This window comes from Rhinoderma darwinii, chromosome 1, assembly GCF_050947455.1.
Source record: "Rhinoderma darwinii isolate aRhiDar2 chromosome 1, aRhiDar2.hap1, whole genome shotgun sequence".
In the NCBI taxonomy this organism is placed as follows: Eukaryota; Metazoa; Chordata; class Amphibia; order Anura; family Rhinodermatidae; genus Rhinoderma; species Rhinoderma darwinii.
Window position 1 is genome coordinate 54,735,035 of NC_134687.1, and position 22,771 is coordinate 54,757,805.

The 22,771-nt window shown below is 40.9% G+C and overlaps 1 protein-coding gene across 2 annotated transcripts in view; it reads left to right on the plus strand.

Annotated features, from left to right (window-relative positions):
* Positions 1-22,771, plus strand: part of TBC1D19 (TBC1 domain family member 19) — a 141,153-nt gene that overhangs the window by 44,583 nt on the left and 73,799 nt on the right. For both annotated transcript variants that reach the window (XM_075858863.1, XM_075858854.1), the window contains exons 5-11: positions 3,132-3,206; positions 5,520-5,583; positions 6,304-6,350; positions 12,967-13,077; positions 15,352-15,424; positions 16,311-16,349; positions 20,124-20,236. In XM_075858863.1, the coding sequence (XP_075714978.1) occupies positions 3,132-3,206; positions 5,520-5,583; positions 6,304-6,350; positions 12,967-13,077; positions 15,352-15,424; positions 16,311-16,349; positions 20,124-20,236 (522 nt within the window). The remainder of the gene's footprint in view (positions 1-3,131; positions 3,207-5,519; positions 5,584-6,303; positions 6,351-12,966; positions 13,078-15,351; positions 15,425-16,310; positions 16,350-20,123; positions 20,237-22,771) is intronic.

The following is a 22,771-nucleotide window of genomic DNA, read 5'->3' on the forward strand; positions in this document are numbered from 1 at the left end:
TAAACATGCATTCTCATGTTTTTGGGGGAGTTGGGTCTGAATGAACCTTCAGCCAACAATGTGTATAGCCAGCTTAAGTTTGTTAGCAAACGCTTGGCTGTAACATATTCATTGTATCCTAATACCATGTGTGCATCGTATAGTTTTCCTCTTGCAAATCTCCAGCATTGGTAGCATACATAATAAACCGGGTCTAGTTTAAGCTCAGTTGGGTGATTTCGACGGATTGCGCCACCTTACACGATGAGGCATGCCCCGGCCCTCCATGCGACTAAGAGCCGGTGGTTCCTGCACAGCTATACTGGCTCTCCCCAAGCAACCGCTGGTTGACCCTTCGTGGTTGACAGAGTTCGTCCCAAACGGGGACCAGCCATACAGCTTGTGTCCCCCCACAGACCTACAGGGTGGTTATCTCATAGCCATAGCTACCGGCTTCATGTGTCTAAAGTGCTGTAATCCCTCACCCAATTGCCCTTCTTTGCCCCAACCACTTACCAATACTTCAAATGTCTTCTAACATTCTTGTTTGCTGTTGTTAAACACACCATCCTCTCTGTACTGTCCCTTACAGCCCAAGTCCTTTTGCCGCATCAGACCACCAAGCCCATTTTTTCTCCCAGCCATGCAGGTCTGCACCCAGCTGTTCCCCACACCCCTCCTAGGAAGCTGTCAATCGCTCTGATCAACTTTTAGGACTACCTGACCATACCACAAATGTACTCCTTCTCTTCCATTACACACCTAGTCCAGTTCCTTAGTGCGTCCACAGGCCATGTAGCATATTTATGGCAATATCCTCTCCCCTTCCAATGCTCTCCACTGGAGCCCTGTACGCATAAAACATTCTATTAGTATCCATGGTCACCCATGCATGCGGTACATGCATTGTCTATTGCGTTGTTTACTGATGCTCCTTTTCGGTACAGCAGATATTTTATTCTATACACATAATTTCAGGCATTACCCCCAATGGTGATATTACCAACACTTCTACTGCCGCTCGATCAAAGAATGGGGAGGGGGCTACATTTATTCTCCCAAACTCATTACCATCTCCAATTTCTCCCTCGACAACCTCCGGGAATTTCTCTGCTTAACTCCACTTTATTTTGTAGTTTGCAGTCTCTCCCCATTTACCAAAAGCGCCAAGTCCTTCTGCCCATATCTCAACAGACTACTACCCACCATTCTGTTCATGAAAGCCAGATTATAATGACTTGAACCACTTCCCTCATAAAAAGACTGAGCATTGTTCAGAAAATGGTAGAGGTAAACCCAATATTTGCATATTTTCTCAGGTCTATATTGTTGTTATTTCTCAGCCTCCTTTTTGAATTAAGCGCACAAATTTGTCCCGGAAACCGTTCTGTTGTTTTATACTGTAATATAGGCAAAACAACATGAAGCTAGGCATCTTAATGTAATTTAGCAATTCATCCTGTGAGACCAAATACAGAGAAAATGGACAATACATCTGATTAAAGAAACAATTTGTAGCCTTTAATATTTTACTACCCTTTTCTGTACTTTGCCTAAATTCTAGTTCAAGCGGAGTTTGGAAACTTTTGATATTTGTACAATAAACTATCCTAACTGTAAGCAATGCAAGCAACAAAAGCGAAAAGACACTGCTTCAATATAAATGAATTCCAGTTTACTTCTGGAATAGTAAGCTTTTACCAAATGTATCTGTTTCTTCAGTTGGCGGCCTTATATAAAAACTTTTACAGTAAAAAGATGCTGTATATGAACCTTATTTAGTAATATATCATATGGATGGTGAATTACCAAAGTGCATAGTGTCTATTGTAAAATTTGGTGGGGGAAGGATAATAGCATTGGGCTTTTCCTCAGGTTTTGGGCTAGGATCCTTATTTCCAGTTACAGGTAATGTTAAAGAGGCTCTGTCACCAGATTATCAAATCCCTATCTCCTATTGCATGTGATCGGCGCTGCAATGTAGATAACAGGAACGTGTTTTGTTTTTTTTTGAAAAACTATCATTTTTGGCTAAGTTATGAGCAATTTTATATTTATGCAAATGAGCCTTTCTAATGGACAACTGGGCGTGTTTTCTCTTATTTCCAACTGGGCGTGTATTGTGTTTTTAGCAACTTGGCGTGTTTACTTCTTTCACTGCACAATCTCACTGTGCTGTGGATCATGCTGGGCTGGAACAATGAGAAGTGTAGGACACTGATTGGTCACTGATTGGTCAGCCTCATACACTCCTCTGTACAACACCCAGTTGGTAAAAAGTAAACACGCCCAGTTGTCCATTGAGAGTCATTAGCATAAATCTAAACGAGCTCATAACTTGCTCAAAAATGATCGTTTTTCAAAATAAAAACCACTGTTGTTATCAACATTACAGCGCCGATCACATTATGTAGGAGATAGGGCACTTATAATGTGGTGACAGAGCCTCTTTAATACTACAGAATACAAAGACATTTTACACACTTGTATTCTTTATGGCAACAGTTTAGGGAAGGCCCTTTCCTTTTCTAGCATGACTGTGCCCCTCTGCACAAAGCAAGGTCAACAAAAACATGGTTTGGTGTGGAGGAACTCCAGTAGCTGCCCAGAGCTCTGAGCTCAACCCCATCCAACACCTTTGAGAAGAATTGGAACACCGGTTGCGAGCCAGACCTTCCGGTTCAACATCGGTAACTGACTTTACAAATGCTCTATTGGATGATTGGGCATACATTCCCACAGACGCACTCCAAAATATTGTGGAAACCCTAGAGTGGAGGCTGTTATTGCTGCAAAAGGAGGCCCAACTCCATATTAACGCCCATGGGTTTGGACTTGGACGTCCAACAAGCTGTAATGTAATGTCAGGTTTCCACATACTTTTGGCCAGATAGTATACTTTTAGATTTATTCACCAAAGGCAAAGGTTAAAAAAGGCACAAACTAGTGTTAGAAATACACGGCTTCTCATAGCAGGCGTAAAAATACATTTATACAGTCAGACAATTCTAAATGCTCCAAAATTTATTAAGAGGCGTGCGCCTTTTAATAAATTAGGCAAATTTCTCGTCATCTTCGTTTTCCAATTTAATTGGTGCAAAATATGCCTTTATTAATGTGTGCCGTTATCTGTATTTTTATTTATTATTTAGGTAAGCTGGGAGAAGAGAGTCCTGAAGAGCTTGAACAGTATGTGTACAGAGCTCAATATTCCTCTTGCACGCAAGGTACTCTTTCAATCTGCGTTGGGCATTTACTGTGAGGCGTCACGTCATTTGTGCCACTCCGCGTTTTACAGAGACAAATAGTCGCTTGTGTCAGATTTAAAATGTCACACACGGTCTGTCACTCTTTATAACCAACTACTGTCCACTACGTATGTGAAATGTTTTATTATGCTTTTCTTTTATTACATTGATGTAAGTTATTACCCTGAAGCCACCGACAGCATTGTCATTTGTATTTTTCTGTGTATGTTAAAATCAGACACATGTTAAGACTGGGAAAACATTTTTTAAGCGAAGACAGGCAGAGATTTGTAATATCTATTATTTTAGTAATCAACCATTGTATTAATATAGAAGTTATAAATAAATGTCTCTTTAGTATTCATAAACATTTTTGTGCTTTCTTATTTTTTATTTTACTAGATGAATTCTTTGCGGAGTTATCAGTTCTTGTGGATACTGTTCTGCATCAACTCTACTCTTAGGTCAACGTGACAACCTCTCCTGTCTTTGCTCTGTTCTTGTTTAGCTGGGAATTACATGTGGATCCAAAATACCAGCCATATCAATGTTCACTTACTAGCTGGCTTGGATAGTGTCAGTTGTGTGTGTATGTGCACATTGATGTTGGTGGTGATTTGGATCTACACAATATACTTGTGACAAGTCAAGTCCAGCTCATAGGCAGAGATTGCCATGAGGATATAGGAGTACAGCTGCTGCAGGCTTCAGGCCACTCCGTTTGTCACAGTAATGATTTTTGTGTTTGTTTTTTTTTTCATGTACACTTAGGGGTATGTTATGAAATCACATGCGGTATTGGTGTGGATTTTCAGTGCAGATTCCACACTACAAATCTGCAGCAATTTACAGTGAAAACCCCATCTTTGTATAGCGTAATAAAATCTGTGAGCAATTGAGGGTATGCTGCAAACTTTCTAATTCGCAGTGTGACAATTCTTTTGCACATTTGACACCGATTATTACAGCAGATTTCACCCTTTGCAATGCATAGGGTGAAATCTGCACCAAAATTCACATCAAAATTTTGGCGCAGATTTCCTCTGCTACAGGTGGACTCCGCTTAAGGCCCTGTTCACATCACATTTTTTGGCCAACTTTTAGCGTGTACGCCGGGGAAAGCTCACCACCTATACGCTAAACGTAGGCTGTAAGGAATGCCCAACGTTGTCATCCGACACCCATAGACTATACGTATAACCTATACGTCCATAAACTTTCATGACTTTTTCATGACCTGTACATTTAGCGGATGACGCCACTGTTAGGCATCTGTCACCCATAGGCTATTATGGCATCGGCTTAACGTATACGTCATGAAAAGCTATTGAAATACCCAAGACATAAAATATATATATCTACTGTATAAGCCATACAGCAGAATACGTCACTCATAGGATCCCATATTTGAAAAATAAACGTATACCCCACAGTATACTTTTTTTTTAGGGATCCCATTGTATAGAGTAGCATAGTCTGCTGCACTATTCCATACCTAAAAAAGTGTATTGACGTATGCCAGCACGACAGAGGCAAAAAAGACACTCTTTTGGCTACCTGAGTCCTATAGACCTGTCTTACATGTACATTGGGAGCTCTCCTGGCGTACACACTAAACGTAGGGCAAAAACGTGATCTGAACAATGCCTAAAGAGACGTTTACACAACATTTCTGGTAGTTGTCCTAGTAGGGAAGATGAAATGTGGGTCATATTTTGTCTTCTATGTGAATGTTGAACTCCTGCTAAAAGTGGATAATATTAATTAGATGCCTCTGTAATATAATTTTCTCAGACCTTTTGGAAGGATTTACTAAGACAAAATGTCCAACAATTCTGGCACAAATTCCTCCAAAAAAAACTGGCGCATATGGCATGCTCCAAATGTATGTGTTTTTCAAAAAGTGTCTAGAGGGCCATGGCTAAGAGGAGACCTAAAATGTACCAGATTTATTAACGGCGTGTGCCATCTTTTGGGCGCAAGTTATTGATGTAATCAAATTTATTATACAGAATGTGCCAATGTACTACATTTGGAGCAGTTTCTGCCTGTCTGTCTACTTTTATCCTTTCTACATTTAGGACAGAATTAATGACTCCTCATCATTCACATTTTAGATGTTAACTATTAGTTTATTACTGTGCATATCATCTGCATACAATAAACAGGACTTGGTAATGTAGCTGGGACACATTTATTGGTTCAGAATATAAGATGCCTCTACAAAATTTTGCATAGCTTTCCTCTGATCCTTTGGTTTGACTTCAATATACTGGTAATTTTGCTTTACAGAGGCCGGCTGATGAGCAGAAAGAATGGCTCAACAAGTGGAATGAAATGGGAACCGATGAACCAGGTACCGCTTTTAGCAAAGATCAGTTGCCTGTTTTTTTTTCTTTGTTAGAAACCAAATACATAGCAGATGAACAGTATAACCCAGTTATATACCAACATCTGCTAAGTTACTGCTACATGCATAAATCTAAAGATTTGATGAGTAATTTAGGTGTGGATTCTGATGGGTTTTATAGAACTCCATTTACATTCTCCAGAGAAAATCCACGGGGAATAGTGATTCCAAAATCCACAGCATGTTCATTATTGCCGCAGATTCTACACAGAAAAGCAGCGGATCCGCAGTTGATTTTCTAAAAAATCAAAGGTGTATTTGCTTAAGGCAAATCTGACACATGTGAACATACCCTTGTAGCATAGATGATATTAAATCACTAATGTTTTCTGACAGTGGAAACCACAATCTGGTATATAGAGGCAACATTGACTATGTTAGATTATTGGAACCTAAAAAAATAAAAGAAAGCAAATGTTTTTAATATACACACAATGTTGTGTTAATATATCAAGGGTCCAGATCAACATTAGTTGATGTAATGTAAATAGTATATTATTCCTCCGCAGCAGTTTCTGTATTCCACAGACGCTGATTGAAGTGTCTGATTTTATAGTTAACCTAACGGTACGCTACGGTTCTGTTAACTATTCTGCTCTTTGTGTGTATTTATGCTTGTCGATTGTTACCAGGGTTATTTGATTTTTGCTATTTGTTTCCCCTCAGACTTGAGTCTTTTTAGACCTGTTTATGCACCTAAGGATTTTCTTGAGGTATGTATGTATGTATGTATGTATATACTGTTAAAGTTGGGCTGGACCAAGTTGAAAGAGCAATGTGTAATTGCTAGACGAACACATTTACCGATCATGCTTTAACATTTTCATTCTACTCAACTGGTTGTCCATGACATTCATCAACCTTATTTGTTCTGTTCTTGAACATTGATTTCATCACTATCATGTAGACTTGTGTAGGACTCTTCCTAATTATCCTCTTCAACATCACTTTGGAAATCGATAAGGTCTTTATTTTTTAGACTTTTTGTCTGTACTTTAGAACTGACAACCTCTGGCTTAAGGGTGTTGTCTCACGGCAGACATTTATGGCATATCCACAGGATAGCTAGCTGTGCTACGCTGTTTCCGTAATTTCCATTCACTTCTATGGGAGTTACAGAAACCGCTCAGTGAGCTCAGCTGTTTCTCGAACCTGACCACCTTCGTCGTCTGGATGCAGCACCCGCCTCACCAGGCAGGAATTGGATTGGGGGACCCCTTTTCTTGAGATAAGTGCGAGTGCTAAGAGATTGGATACGCATCTATCAGACATTTATGGCATATCCTGTGGATATGCCATAAATGTCTGACATAAGACAACTGCTTTAAGGTGCCCATACACTTCAGATAGCAGCTATTCTTTCCGACTACCATAAACATGCATGCTCAGCTCCACTGAGCTTGCTTAGTTTTTTTCAGTCGTGAGAGCAGAATAAGCCTCCGCCAGACCCACTGGAAAAAAGGATCGTTAATGTTGAAATTTGACAACTTCAGCACACATTTATCTAATCTATATGGCCACTTTTATACAATGTATAAACAATGTCTATATAATGTATTCGGAAAGTCTTCAGACCCTTTCAAATTTTTCACATTTTGTTATGTTGAGGCATTGTGATAAAATTCAAGTTTTTCCCCATCATTCTGCACTCAACACCCCATAATGACAAAGGGAAAACAAAACGTTAGAAATCTTAGCTATTTTATTGAAAAGGAAAATTGCATTGACACAAATATTCAGAGACCTTACTCAGCACTTAGTTGTATCACCATTGGCAGCGATAACACCCTCCAGTCTTGCCAGGTATGATGCCACACGGTTTGCACACCTGGATTTGGGGATTTTCTTCCATTCTTCTCTGCAGATCCTCCCAAACTCTGTCAGGTTGGATGGGGACCGTCAGTGGAGAGTCATTTTTAGGTCTCTCCAGAGATGTTCGATTGGGTTCAAGTCAGGGCTCTGGCTGGGCCACTCCAAGGACATTCACAGAGTTGTCCCTAATCCACTCCTGTGTTGTCTTGGCTGTGTGCTTAGGGTCATTTTCTTGTTGGAAGGTGACCTTTCGGCCCAGTCTGAGGCTCAGAGCACTCTGGATCAGGTTTTCATTCAGAATATCTCTGTACTTTTGCTCTATTCAGCTCTCCTGCTGAAAATCACCCACAAAGCATAATGCTGCCACCACTATGCGTCACTGTAGGGATGTTATTTGGCAGGTGATGAGCAGTGCCTGGTTTCCTCCAGACATGTCGCTTAGAATTGAGGCCAAAAAGTTAAATCTTGGTTTAATCGGATCACAGAATTTTGATAGTCCTTTAGGTGCTTTTTTGAGAACTCCAGGCAGGCTGTCATGTGTCTTTTATGGAGGAGAGGCTTCTTTCTGGCCATTCTGCCATAAAGCCCAGATTGGAGGAGTGCTGCAGTGATGGTTGACCTTCTGGAAGTTTCTCCCATCTGCACACAGGATCTTTGAAGCTCAGCCAGAGTGACCATTGGGTTCTTGGTCACCTCTCTTACCAAGGCCCTTCTCCCCCGACTACTTAGTTTTGTGGGGCGGGCAGCTCTAGGAAGAGTCCTGGTTGTTCCAAGCTTCTATTTCAGAATTATGGAGGCCTCTGTGTTATGGCAGGAAGGAGGTGAAGGGAACAAGTGAGCCCTAATCTACCCACCGCCCTGTCCCTGCCTACTTGCAACGACCCGCCCTAGGCGATGGGGTACAACTTGGCGGCGGTCCCTACGCTGACTAAGTGCAAGGGGATACAAACAGGGAACAAGCAAGGGAAGGGGCAGTAGCCCACGGAACACCGTGAGTGTCTGTGCCGAGTGCCGAGTGTCTGTGTCTCTAATGGCAGCCGGGGGCCTAATAAAGGCCCCCAGGTCTGCCTGGAGCAACTGCCTGCTAGATCATGCCGGAGGCATGACCTAGCAGATGCCTGGCCGTTTTAAACGGACAGGCAGTAATACACTGCAATACAAAAGTATGGCAGTGTATTATAATAGCGATCGGAGAATCGCATATTATAGTCCCCTAGTGGGACTAGTAAAAAAGTAAAAAAAAAGTTTAATAAAGTTAATGAAAAAAAAAATGTGAAAAAAAATGAAAAACCCAGCTTTTCCCCTTACACAATGCTTTACCATTGAAAAAACAAAATAAAGTAAAAAAGTTACACATATTTGGTATCGCCGCATCCGTAACGACCCCGACTATAAATCTCTAACATTATTTGACCCGCACGGTGAACGCCGTAAAAAATGTAATAAAAAACTATGGAAAAATTGCTGTTTTCTGTGAATCCTGACTTTAAAAAAAAGTTATAAAAAGTGATCAAAAAGTTGCATCTACTCAAAAATCGTACCAATAAAAACTACAAGTCTTCCTGCAAAAAAAAAGCCCTCATACAACCGCATCGGCGAAAAAATGAAAACGTTACGGCTCTTCAAATATGGAGACACAAAAACAAATAATTTTGAGAAAAATGCGTTTTTACTGTGTAAAAGTAGTAAAACATACAAAAACGATACAAATTTGGTATCGTTGCAATCGTAACAACCCGCTGAATAAAGTTATGGTGTTATTTATATCACACGGTAAATGCCGTTGATTTAAGACGCGAAAAAGTGTGGCGAAATTTCAGGTTTTTTTCTATTTCCCCCCCCCAAAAAAAAGTTAATAAAAGTTAATCAATAAATAATATGTCCCCCAAAATGGTGCTATTAAAAAGTACAACTTGTCCTGCAAAAAACAAGACCTTACACAGCTATGTCGACGCAAAAATAAAAGAGTTATAGCTCTTGGAATGCGACGATGGAAAAACATTAAAAATGGCTTGGTCATTAAGGTCTAAAATAGGCTGGTCATTAAGGGGTTAAAGGGCCAGCGAGCGCACATGAATATGATCACTAATTATCCTCAGAGCACCCTGACTATAAAAAGGGCTCTGGCCTTTCACTCCTTGCCTGAGCATTGTTGTGTATTCCCATGTTAGTCTTGGCAAGTGGTCCCTTAGTCGTATCCTGTTCCCAGTGTTCCCGTGCCCTGCTACCTGTATCCCGTGCTGTGTTTGTTCCGAGCCTCGTCTAGGGTTAGAGTCGTGTTTTGTTCCTCAGCAGGATGCAATACTGTCTGGGTGGTGGTGGACAGGTTCTCTAAGATGGCACATATTATTCCACTGACCGGTCTACCTTCTGCTCCTCGACTGGCAAATCTCTTCATTCTCCACATCTTCCGCCTGCATGGCCTGCCTTTTTATGTCATGTCTGACCGGGGGGTTCAGTTCACCTCAAAATTCTGGAGAGCCCTCTGCAAACTCCTCTGTGAAATTGGACTCTTCCTCGGCCTACCATCCTCAGTCTAAGGGTATGTCCACACAGAGTTTTTTGCAGGCAGAAAATTCTGTCTGGAAAAATCTGTTTTTTTGAAGTGGTTTTACACCACACGTGTTTTTTTTTTTTTGAGGAGTTTTTTTTTTTACCTATTTCTCCAACAGACAGAGGAAATAACCGCAAGCGGTTTTTGCCGGAAAAAGCGTCAAAACGCAAAAAAATTGTTTATTTCCGTCTCCCATTGATTTCAATGGGTATTTTGAGGCGGAAAATGCCTCAAGATAGGGCATGTCTCTTCTTTTTCCCGCGAGCGTTTTTTTTTTACTCGAGGGAAAAAAATGCCTCCACCTCTCATTTGAAATCAATAGTAGGCAATATCGGCCATTTTTTTCCGCTGTTACCACGGCAAAAAACTCTGTGAACGGGGCATGTAGACACGGCTTATTTTCAGGCGTTTTTTTTAGCGTAAAAGCCTCGTAAAATAGCTGGAAATACGGAAGCTGAACGCCTACAAACATCTGCCCATTGATTTCAATGGGAAAAACGGCATTTCGTTCTGACGGACATTTTTTTACGTGGCCGTTTAAATAACGCCCCGTAAAAAGAAGTGCATGTAACTTCTTGAGCGGTTTTTGGGGGAGTTTTAAATTGGGTCAAAAGAAAAACCGCTCCAAAAACGTCCGCAAAAAAACGCTTGATGCTTTAAAAACGTCTGAAAATTGCTGTTTTCCCTGGAAAACAGCTCCATATTTTACAGCCAGTTTTCGTTTTGCATGTGAACATACCCTAATGGTCAAGTCGAGAGGATTAACCAAGTCACTTCATCTCTGTGCAGCATGATGACTGGGTACAGCTTCTTCCAGCGGGTTCTTCTGATGTGTTTGAAGTAAAGGAGATCCTGGACTACAAGAGAGTAGGAGGAAGGACTATTTTTTTAGTGGACTGGAGAGGGTTTATTACTGAGGAGAGGTCCTGGGAGCCAGAAGAGAACCTTTAATGGCCTACTACCCTCATTAAGAAATTCCTCTCACACACTGGATCCAAGAGGAAGGGGCGTAAGGGGGGTATTGTAATAGCCGCTGCCTGTCGTCCTCACTCACCCGTCGACGACCGCAGACCTCCGAGTACTGACCAGCGTCTCCCTCCTAGGAGACGCTAGCACTTGCTTCCTCTCTGCTCTGCTGTATTCTTTAGGGTGCGTGCTCGTTCCTGGCCTTAAAGGGCCAGCGCGCACACGAATATAATCACTAATTATACTCAGATCACCCGGACTATAAAAAGGGCTATGCCTTTTCACTCCTTGCCTGAGCGTTGTTGTGTATTCCCATGTTAGTCTTAGAAAATGGTCCCTTAGTCGTATCCTGTTCCCAGTGTTCCGTTGCCCTGCTACCTTTATCCCGTGCTGTGTTTGTTCCTGAGCCTCTTCTAGTGTTGGAGTCGTGTTGTGCCATCTGTCACGCCTCCTGTCCTACACCAAGTCTAGTGTCATCTGCCACACCAGTTGTCATACACCACGTCTGGTGTCATCTGCCACGCCTGATATCATCCGCCGCGTGTGGCGTCCTCTATCGTCAAGTTCCATCTCTGCTTAAGCCTCTGCTACTCCTGGAGTATTACAGGTACTCTTGTGCTCCGACTTTGCATAGACTCTATAGACTTGTTTGGCCAGCTGCTACTCCGCTACGGCGGTGCGGCCTAGTGGGTCCACATACCCACGGATCGTGACGGTAGAAATATCACTTCTTATAAAAACATTGATTTATCAGGTTAATGATGTTGGACTGCTATCTTTTTGAACACTACTCTGTCCATGAGAAATTAGAGTTTTTTCCTTTTTTAATAAATTTGCAAACATTTTTAAAATTCTGTTTTCACTTTGTCATTATGGAATATTGAGTGCAGAAGAATGGGGAAAAAAGTAATTTTAGCACAAGGCCTCACAATTGTTAAATAGGGGAAAGGGTCTGAAGACTTTTCGAATGCAATGTACATGAATTTTTTATCTTGACATTACTTTATCAGTATCTGAAATGCTTTGCTGACTATTTGGTAAATCTGACACCGTGCACAGTGATAGAGAAATCATGCTTTTCTTAACACGTCCACAATACTGGAACACAACCCTTTTATTCTTTTGTCAGCCATCAGTTGCCTCCAAACAAAAGTTGTCACCAACGATCGTTACGTTTTTTCACTAAGATCACCGATTGGTTTAAAGGCTTTGGACTTTGTACTGCCCTTAAATGTAATTGTTCATTGATTGTCTGTCTTACTTGTTATAAAACTATTCGTGTCCTTGCCAATAAAGTTAAACTTTAAAAGGGACTTTACATATGTGTTGTCCCGGTGGAGGCCTTTCATCAATTTCTTCCGTTTATTTCTTTGTTTTTATCGTTGTCTTACTAATGTTGGTTGTTCACTTCTATGAAAAAGTATTATATAGGGAAAGAATGGTGGCTAAGACTCTGTTCACACTTGCATTCTTTTCTGTCAGACTTCAGTTGCCGTTAGACGGTCAGAATAGCATTGCAGTAATTCCTGTAAGAAACTTGAGGGTCCTCTTTATGTACATGGAATAAAAACGGAACCTGACAGATCCTAACAGATGCTAAATAACTGTTCTTAATGTATCAGTGTGAACAGAACCTAAATTTGGCATATACATTAGATCAAAGTTGGCTGAAGCTGCCAACTATGCAATGTGTATGGGAGCAGTCCGACAATCACCCGGTAGAAGATGTCAGTCAGGGGAATCGGGCATTGTAATAAACATGTCTGCTCAGCCTAGCCAAGATTTCATTGTTGTAGGGGCGTTAGAGAAGATATCTGTTAGGAAATATAAATGGTAGTAACACTGGGCTTTCTTTGTACCTCTATATTATAATGTTGTTACAACATTTTTTTTTTTTTTATCAGCACGGGTTGGGTTTTGTTATAGACATATTATCCACTCGTTTTGCTCACACCTAATTTTCAGAATATAATGGGTACATTGCTATTTACCTGCAGGTGCTAATTAACCTTCACAACCCTAATTATGATCGTGGGGAACAGCCGAGCTTTAGGACTCATCTCGGTTTAATTCAAGTTCCATTAAAAACGAGTGATATTCCAGAACTGGTGAGTAATAACAAGGATAATACTCAGTGGCTTATTCTCTATACGGCTTTGTTCACATCTGCGTCAGGGCTCCGTTCCGTCGGAATGGAGCCCTGACTGACACAAACTGAAACCAGAACGGAGCCCTGAAGCAGATGTGAACGAAGCCTAAGTATGTTTCTCTACTATTCGTATTGTAGTTTATTTTTAACCTAAGAATGTAAATCTGTAGTTACTTAAATGAAGCCGTGGTTTATAATATAAGCATTGGCTTCTCTAATTATCTGCTCTCTATAACACATATATTATTTATTCCAGTGTATTTGTCACTTCATCAGGGAGAGTCCTGCACCAATGCTTTGTCATTATACAATGACATTTCCTGAAGTATAAAAATACTTATTTGTGCCGGTCATAATGCAGTGCACTATACAGAATGGGAAAAAATGTTTTAATGAGTATATTCAGGATATCACATGCGTAAGAAGACATTGTAGGTAATTTTTAAGTGACGTTGCCCATGACCATCGTCTTTCAGATTCTGTTTTTTTTTTATGGCACAGTGAAAATTGAAGCCGGTTATTTCTTCCTTTTTCATAAATTAAACCAATTTTACTTCATGCAGTGATCTTCATAGGTCGCGGACTGCAATAATTACCCTTTCTTCTTTATCAAACACAATATTCTATACTATGTTTCACACCTCTTAAAAAAAAAACAAAAAAAACAACGATTTTCAGGTTTCAACATTATTATTGGGTTAAGAGAGTGAGGTGTTCTCTGTAGTCAGAAATGAAAGCATTAAATTGAAAACTCCCAACAAGGAGACAAAAAGTCATCCTGCAATTGCATGATCCACCTATTGTACTACCGCTATAAGGGGCCTCCAGCATTTGCCATTGGAAGCTTTTCTCAGCCGTTTTTTTTTCAAAACAGGTATGCCTGATACTCCAACTTTTTATCCCAAATCCCTCTCACCTATATCTGTAAGTTTATTTCTGTGTCTGATCATCTGTTTAGTTAACTTGCATTAATATAGTGATTATATTTCTGTACAAAACCTTTCTATCTGGTTCCAGCTCAGTACAGCTGTACCATGATGTCCTTTTATCAGGATGGTATAGTATCTGTGCTTCACATTTCATGCATCTAAGGAGACCCAAACCCACCTCTATTTATTTGTACCTAATACACTGGTTGTTCAGCATGGATCTTTAGATTGTTATAGACTGATGTAACTGCTGTAGACGGTTATGACTGTGGCAGTATCGCTTTTTTTACCTGTCTGCTTGTTGTTGTTTTTTTTGTTGTTTTGCTTTTACTACTGGGTTAACAAGCATGCATAATGACCTCTTTGTTAAATGGACACTAACTTTTCAGACAATTTATGATAATCTAATAGTGTACCTAATATAGAATAACATTGTAATTTGCTTACTGTTAAAATGTAGTTGTTTTATCCATGAAAATTCGGTGTGAAGTTACTGCCACTAGGTGTCTCCCTTTCTGCAATCTGCTGTCCAACGCCTGTTGTCAAGCAAAATCCGTCCCTAGTTACAGAGCAGAATTGATGGGCTGCCTATTCAAGTCTATGAAGAGGAGAGGGGAGCAGGGGGAGGGAGTAGAGAGAGTGAGTCAGCAACAGACACATTGCATACAAGTCTAGGGAGAGAGGAGGGAGCAGATAGAGAGTGAGCCAGCAACGATGGATTGGGGAGGAGTGAGCAGGAGGAGGAAGCAGGAGCAGAGTGAGAAAGACACGGGCTGCTGGTAAAATTTCTGTGTCACCCCAGTTCTGGATTCTCAGCTACACTGCTCATTTCTGCTGTATAATTTCCTTCATGCTGCTGCTTCTTGTGACAGATAGAAGAGAATCCTGCTTTCCTATCTCTGTGTGCAGTGTATAGAAGACATGATAGCAGTTTGGCTCCGCCCACTAGCTCAGAGAAAACTGAGAATTAGAGAGAGATCATGCAGAGGGGAAAACTGCAAAAAAATAAATAAATGCAGAATACAAGTCACATAATGACCAGAAATAGCATTATTCCTCGTGTACACACGTCTGACAGCTTATTCTGAAAAGTTAGGTACACTTTAATTCTCATAATGTGAACTCTGCTATGGTGTTACATGTTTCATTAAACATTGTGTATTTACTATGTGTGACATTATATCCATTACTTTTTGTGGATTGATGTTTAGTACAGTTCTTATAACTACATTGTTTCATTTTAAGAATACTAAATTACTTACTTGGTGATAAATTTGTTAATTTTGTTTTGCTTTGTTTCACAGAGGGAATTTTTTAGTGAACTGAACCTAAATACAGGGCAGCTTGGCGTGGATGACTCTACCCCAGTCCCTCCAGGTAGGCAAGCATCATTTACCAGTCATTTGTTTAAAGGGGTTGGTGGTTTTCAATAAATACCACTTGTTAATACTGTGTTTGCTTTAGTTTCTGCCTTTTTGTTTCCACAAATAACGCGACCCTTGTAAGTGGGCGGTGTCTGGTCTTGGAGCAATACCAATACCAGGCACAGCCCATGGACAAGAGTCGTTTTTTCTGGAAAAGAATTAAAATCCATTTTTATTTTTTTTATATCTCGGACAACTTGTATAATTCTGCTTAGTTTTTCTCATTTGCATACAACATTGTGGAGCAGGGTAAATAGTTGCTGATTTTGAAAATCATAATTTTTAGGCCCAAAATTTTATGCTCATGGCCGTCATAAACATCTTGGGCTCAAAGCTCTGTTTTTCTGTTTCAGCACCAAATTCTCTGCTTTATACAGCCATGGAAAATTCTGGTTGCCTAGAGGCGCTACTAGTGGGAGCTTACTGCATATGGATTTATACAACTATTGAACTTCGTAATAATTGCAGTGGAGGGGGAGCTCTTTTTACCAAAATGAAACCCCAACCCTTATAAGAATAGCACGTAATAAAGCTGGAAATATACATACGTGGCCAAATTGGTGGGATAATATCTTGAACCTGTGTGTCTTGCCGCTGTGATCAGAAGATGACCCCAGTAGTGCCTCCTGGAATTAAGCTCATGTCCACAGTTACTCAAATGTCTCATAGCAATACTTTTAGTATTGAGATGCTCACAATTTAGCAAGGGAGTAATTTTACATCCATTATTGAATTATGGATATTTTTTACTTTAGTAATTCTCTGTGGCAATGAATAACATAATCATGGTAGTAATAATAATGTCATTAATCTGTTGTTTAAATTTTTAACATCTCAAGAATTGTTCGAAAATGAACACTTCCAGCTTGGCAAGAAAGGTATGTAAAGTTTACTTTTCTGTTTTTATATATTTTTTTTTAAAACTCGTTTTATTGAAGAAGTTTGGCACAATATAGAGTATTACAACAAACATGCCAAACATCTCTGCACATGTGACAATCATAGCATATCGTACAGTGTAATTGCTTACAGTAATAAGAAGTTGCAATTCAGACCGAGCTTTCAAATATGCAGGGGAAAAAAAGTTACTGGCAAATCGCACCACGCACCCCAGGTTTTTGTGAATTTCTTGGAACAGCCTCTGTTTTTATACACCACCTTCTCGAAAGGTATTGCAGTATTGACAAATTTTTTCCATTGATGGACTGAAGGAGATTGATCTCCCATCCATCTAATTGCTATTGCTTTTCTGGCCGAAAACTGTGATTCTCGTAGGAAAATGCGCATATGGTGCAGCCATGATGATTCATCTAGGACTCCCAATAAGCATACCTGAGGAGTATGTGGTACTGGGATCATAAGGACACTGGACAATATAGAGATTACTTCATACCAGAAAGAGCGAATGTAGTAGCAATCCCACGCCTTGTGCCAGAAGTCTGCATGAGGTTTGTCACAAAGGTGACGCCTATCGTGGGAAAGTCGTCCCATTTTGTGTATACGGCCCGGGAATAAGTAACATTGGTGAACGAAATATAACTGTGTCATGCGATTATTTTCTGACGGTGAAACGTGTGTCGGGGATTCTAAGGCTTCTTTCCAGTCATCTCTAGATAGACCAGGTATTTGTGATTTCCATTTGTCTTCTACTGCCAGTTGTGTGGATTCGAGTTTAGTTCCTAGGAGGTGGGTATATAAGGCTGAAATAAGACCAGGTGGACCTTGAGAGGTAAAAATACCAATTAAAGGGTATTCTGAAATAGGGCAGGGAGTATTTGGAAATTTACTCTGGAGTACGTGGTGCATCTGTAGATATCTATAAAATGCTGTGTGGGGCAAATTAAAGGCTTCTTGCAACTGAGTAAAAGATCTAAGAGTGTTATTCACATATACATCACTCAACACCGTGACATCATGTGATATCCAAAAGGTAAAATCCTCCAGTTCGAGAAGGTGTGGAAACAATGAGTTATGCCACAACGGAACCACAGATGGCAATGCAGTATATTGCGTAATAACTTTAGCGTCATGACATACCTGAGTTGCCAGCTTGTGTAAAGGGAGCATACGGCGTGGAAAGAGGGTTGGCTTTTCTAATGCCTGTCAGAGCGTAATGGTATCTAGATGGAAGGCTAGATAGTATTCCACAGAGGATGGCATAAGGGTTTGTGTCCAGGATCGTAAGTAGCAAAATTGCCCTGCCAGAAAACATAGGTGAAAGTCTGGAAGGGCCATTCCCCCCTGGAGTTTAGGTCTCTGCAAAGTGGCTATGCAAACGTTGTGTCTAGAGTTTCCCCACATGAAAGGGGGTAAGATGATTGCAGCTTAGTGAAGAAAGATTTAGGGATAGGTCTAGCGGTATGTTCCAATAGGTTACAAGCCCTTAGGAAGCAAAATCATCTTAAGTTAGTTAATGAGTTAGGACCTGTTCACATCACCGTTCATTTCCGTTCCGGGGTTCCGTCAGAGGGTTCCGTCGGGTGAACCCCGCAACGGAAAGTGAAACTGACAACACAGCTTCCGTTTCAGTTACCATTGATCTCAATGGTGACGGAAACATCGCTAATGCTTTCCGTTCGTCACCATTCCAGCTGGTTTACGGTTTTCCGACTGAATCAATAGCGTAGTCGACTCCGCTATTGATTCCGACACAGTCCATATATAGATAGTGATGCCGGGGTCTTCTCCAAGAGCGGAATCCCTGGCCAGAGCGGGGTCTCTCTTCCGGGGATTCTGCTCCTACAGGAAGCTACAGTGGCGCTCTTTTGGGGGGGGGGGTCTATCTAAAGGCAGGGTGTGCGATCTACAGCGGCGGGGGCTATCTACATGGGGGGGTCAGAGGGAGCCCCTGACGCGACTGTCCGTATGTGGATAGTGACGTCAAGGGCTTTCCCAAGTCCCAAGACAGGAGACCCCGGGCAATCCATAGTTGAAAGCCCTGACTTCACGGTCCATATATGGACAGTGCTGTCAGGGGCTTCCCTGGGCTCAGCACTTTCTGATCGCAAGCATTTAACCCCTCAGATGCCCCTCTGAGGTGTTTTTACTGCCCCTTTTGCTTCGGGCCGGTCGCCAGCTCCTGCGCGGTGAGATCGCGGGAGCCGGTGTACTTCTATAGCAGCTGAGAGTCTTTTAAATTCTCCCAGCCCTGTTATAAGAAGATTGCTAATGAGACCTGCCTGTGGCAGGTCTGAATAGCAATGCACTGATTTTGCCATAGACTGCAATATTATGATATTGCAGTCTATGGCATAAGCGATCTAATGATCGCAGGTTCAAGCCCACTAAGGGGGCGAAATAATAGTAAAAAAAAATTGGAGGAAAAAAATATAAAACAATATAAAAATTCAAATCACCCCCTTTCCCTAGATCACATATAAAAATAAATAAACAATAATAAACATAAACACATTAGGTATCCCCACTTCTGAAAATTCCTGAACTATATAAATATAATTTTTTTTATCCAATAGAGCGAACGTCGTAGCGGGAAAAAAGGTAGAACTGGCCGAATCCCAGTTTTTTTTGCCACTTCAAACTACGTCTTTCCCCATACAATAAAAAAAACCTTGCACAGCTCTGTACACAGAAATATTAAAAAGTTACAGGAGTCACTATATGGCGATTAACATTTTTTTTAGTTTCTTTCAAACGTTTCATTTTTATAACGGTACTAAAACATAAAAAAAACTATAAATTTGGTATCGCCGTCATCTTACTGACCCGCAGAATAAAGGTAATGTGTCATTTTCATCGTACATTGAACACCGTAAAAATGAAACCCGGAAGAAAATGTCGGAACTGCTCTTTTTTTCCAATTCTATCCCATTCTGAATTTTTTCCCAGCTTCTCAGTCCATCACACATAATATTAAATAGTACCATTGGAAAGTACGACTTGTCCCATAAAAATTAAGCCCTTATATGGCCGTGTCCACAAAAAAATAAGATTTATGACTTTTTGAAGGCGGGGAGGAAAAAACAAAAGCATAAAAACGTAAATTAGTCTGCTCCTGAAAGGGTTAAAAGTTTCTGGAGCTGTATAACCATTCTTTCCCCTAGCACCGCTGCACCCTCCCCATTTAGGTGCAGCCCGTCCCTACCATAGAGCCTGTAGCCAACAGATGTCAGCCCAGTTCACCACAAACCTATACTCTTCCTTCCTGCACCAATTTCTAAGACACTCATTTAACATCCTAATCTCCCACTGTCCTTCTTGTGACGCTCGTGGCGCTGCTAGTATTTCTGAAAACACTACCTTGGAGATCCTGGACTTGAACTACTCTGTTTGGTTACTCCTTTTACTTGAAATAAAACCTGTCATTGGGTATTTTTTTAATAAAATTACCATCAGTTATATTTGTCAAACTGATGTACATGTGGTAATAATATCAATGTACAGTATCTCCACATATTATGCAGCCAGAATGCCTAATTTAGGGGGAAAAAAAAAATTTCAACCAGATTAATGTCCCTATTTAAAGAGATGGATAGAGGTTTGCAGGGTGTACTCATTAGTGTGCAAGGAGCAGGGTTTTTATTTGAGGCTCCTTCAAAAGTGCATTTTCAACTGGTTGAAATTATAAAAAAAAAAAAGTCATTAGTCCTGTTGTGTATGTGAGCTATCCTGTACAATGACTTGTACGTTTTCAGTCCTAGCAGAACATGACAGTGCAGCTGCTCAGCAGTATGTGCGGCAGGGATGTCCAACAGCTCTCCGGGCAGATTTATGGGCACTCATCCTGAACATCTCGGACCAGCCTGAGGTATGTGATATAATGTTTTGTTTCTGTATTATGGTTTTGTAAAGAGGCCCTATTTTCATCACCATTTTTTTTTTTGTTCTACTCACCCCTTTCCCGTTCTTGACCAATTGTCCCCATTTCTTTTGGCACCCGATATGTTAATTCACTGTAGTTAGCCAACGGGGGAATGAACTATAGTGAATCTCCTTGGGGGTAGCCATCTTTACTGCCTATAACGCTGTCCAATCAGTGTAAGGCAGCTTATGACAAATGTGCTTGATGAGAAGTCTTCTCTCATCCTGTAATCGTGAGATCATGCTGGGCAAGACTTGTCATAAGCTGCCTCATGCTGATTGGACAGAGTCAGAGGCAGTGAAGATGGCTCCACCTTGGGGTGACTTACTGTATTTCATGCCCCGTTGGCTAACTACAGTGAATTATTTTATCAGGCGCCAAAAGAATGGGGGACAATTTACTCAGGAACGGGGTGAGCATAGCAAAAAATGTAAACGGAGAGAGAGCGGGCTAAAGGTAATACATGTAAATTGAACGTTAGGACCTGGTGCCAGATCCTCTTTAAATATTAACAGATGGATTTATTTTGGAGTTGTAACTACAATATACCATGAAGGAAACAATAATCTTAATGTACTGGATAAAAGTAAAATATTTTTTTTTTTTTCCTATCATATTAGAGCGCAGCATTTTTTGGTGCAAAGGCACGTTTTTATGTTTCAATCGCTTTTTATTATGAAATCCATATTGACATAACATTCAAAACCTTTCAAAAGAGAACAGCAAGATCTGCAAAGTCAACATATCCCGTGAGGTGAAGTACATCAATAGGAGGCAACGGTCGCATTTAAACACTACTAAGGGGTCACAATAACATTTCCAAGATATGTATGCAGAAAACATTCTGCTTTTAGTTAAAAGAACATTAAATCTAGAACTAAATGTTAAGCGTAATCGGGAGATAAAATGCCCTAAATTTTTTGCCATTCTGTAGAATTTTTTGCACGTCCCTAATACAGACATCTAGAAATGTTGCAAAAAACACAGGTGTTCTTTTAATTTCATTTCCATCTCTTCAAATTTCGGCTGTCAGAGGGCTGAGGGGGCGGAGTTTAATGTACTTTGTCTGCTATCGCAGACAGCAGTGGAGGAGATGTTCTGCTGCCACCGTTTGCCTTAGGGCTTATTCACACGACCGTAGTCGACGGGCGCATGTATTTCAATGGGGCAGTTCACACGGCTGTTGTTTTAGCGGACCAATGAAGGGTCCATGGAAAAATAGGACATGTCCTATTTTCTTCTGTTTTCAATGATCCCTCAATAGACTGATGTCTACGAGGGATGCGAGAAAACGGGTCCCGCATGGGTGCAACTCGGACGTGAAAAACGGCTGTTTTTTACATCCGAGTTTGCACTTGGTCGTGTGAATTTAGCCTTATAGCCAGACGTGGGATTGTTGGAGTAGTGTAGAAATGGCTGATCTCCTGGGGGGATTATTTATGTATTTCAGTTTTTGTTTTGTGTTTTTTGCAACACGAGACAGAAAAGTGTCAAAACGGAACATGATGCCCCACTTCTTTGTCATTCCACTTTAGTGTAAGAGCGTAAGCTTAAGACAAGTTAAGGCAAGTATACTTAAAGAGGCTCTGTCACCAGATTTTGCAACCCCTATCTGCTATTGCAGCAGATCGGCGCTGCAATGTAGATTACAGTAACGTTTTTATTTTTTAAAAAACGAGCATTTTTGGCCAAGTTATGACCATTTTTGTATTTATGCAAATGAGGCTTGCAAAAGTCCAAGTGGGCATGTATTATGTGCGTACATCGGGGCGTTTTTACTACTTTTACTAGCTGGGCGTTCTGACGAGAAGTATCATCCACTTCTCTTCAGAACGCCCAGCTTCTGGCAGTGCAGACACAGCCGTGTTCTCGAGAGATCACGCTGTGTCGTCACTCAGGTCCTGCATCGTGTCGGACGAGGACACATCGGCACCAGAGGCTACAGTTGATTCTGCAGCAGCATCGGCGTTTGCAGGTAAGTCGATGTAGCTACTTACCTGCAAACGCTGATGCTGCTGCAGAATCAACTGTAGCCTCTGGTGCCGATGTGGCCGACACGATGCAGGACCTGGGGCAGGAAGTGAGTGACGTCACAGCGTGATCTCTCGAGAACACGGCTGTGTCTGCACTGCCAGAAGCTGGGCGTTCTGAAGAGAAGTGGATGATACTTCTCGTCAGAACGCCCAGCTAGTAAAAGTAGTAAAAACGCCCCGATGTACGCACATAATACACGCCCACTTGGACTTTTACTTTTAAACACACCCACTTGGACTTTTGCAAGCCTCATTTGCATAAATACAAAAATGGTCATAACTTGCCCAAAAATGCTCGTTTTTAAAAAATAAAAACGTTACTGTAATCTACATTGCAGCGCCGATCTACTGCAATAGCAGATAGGGGTTGCAAAATCTGGTGACAGAGCCTCTTTAAGTGGTAATTAAGCTTTTAAAAAAACTTTTGACATGTCATAGTGACATGTCA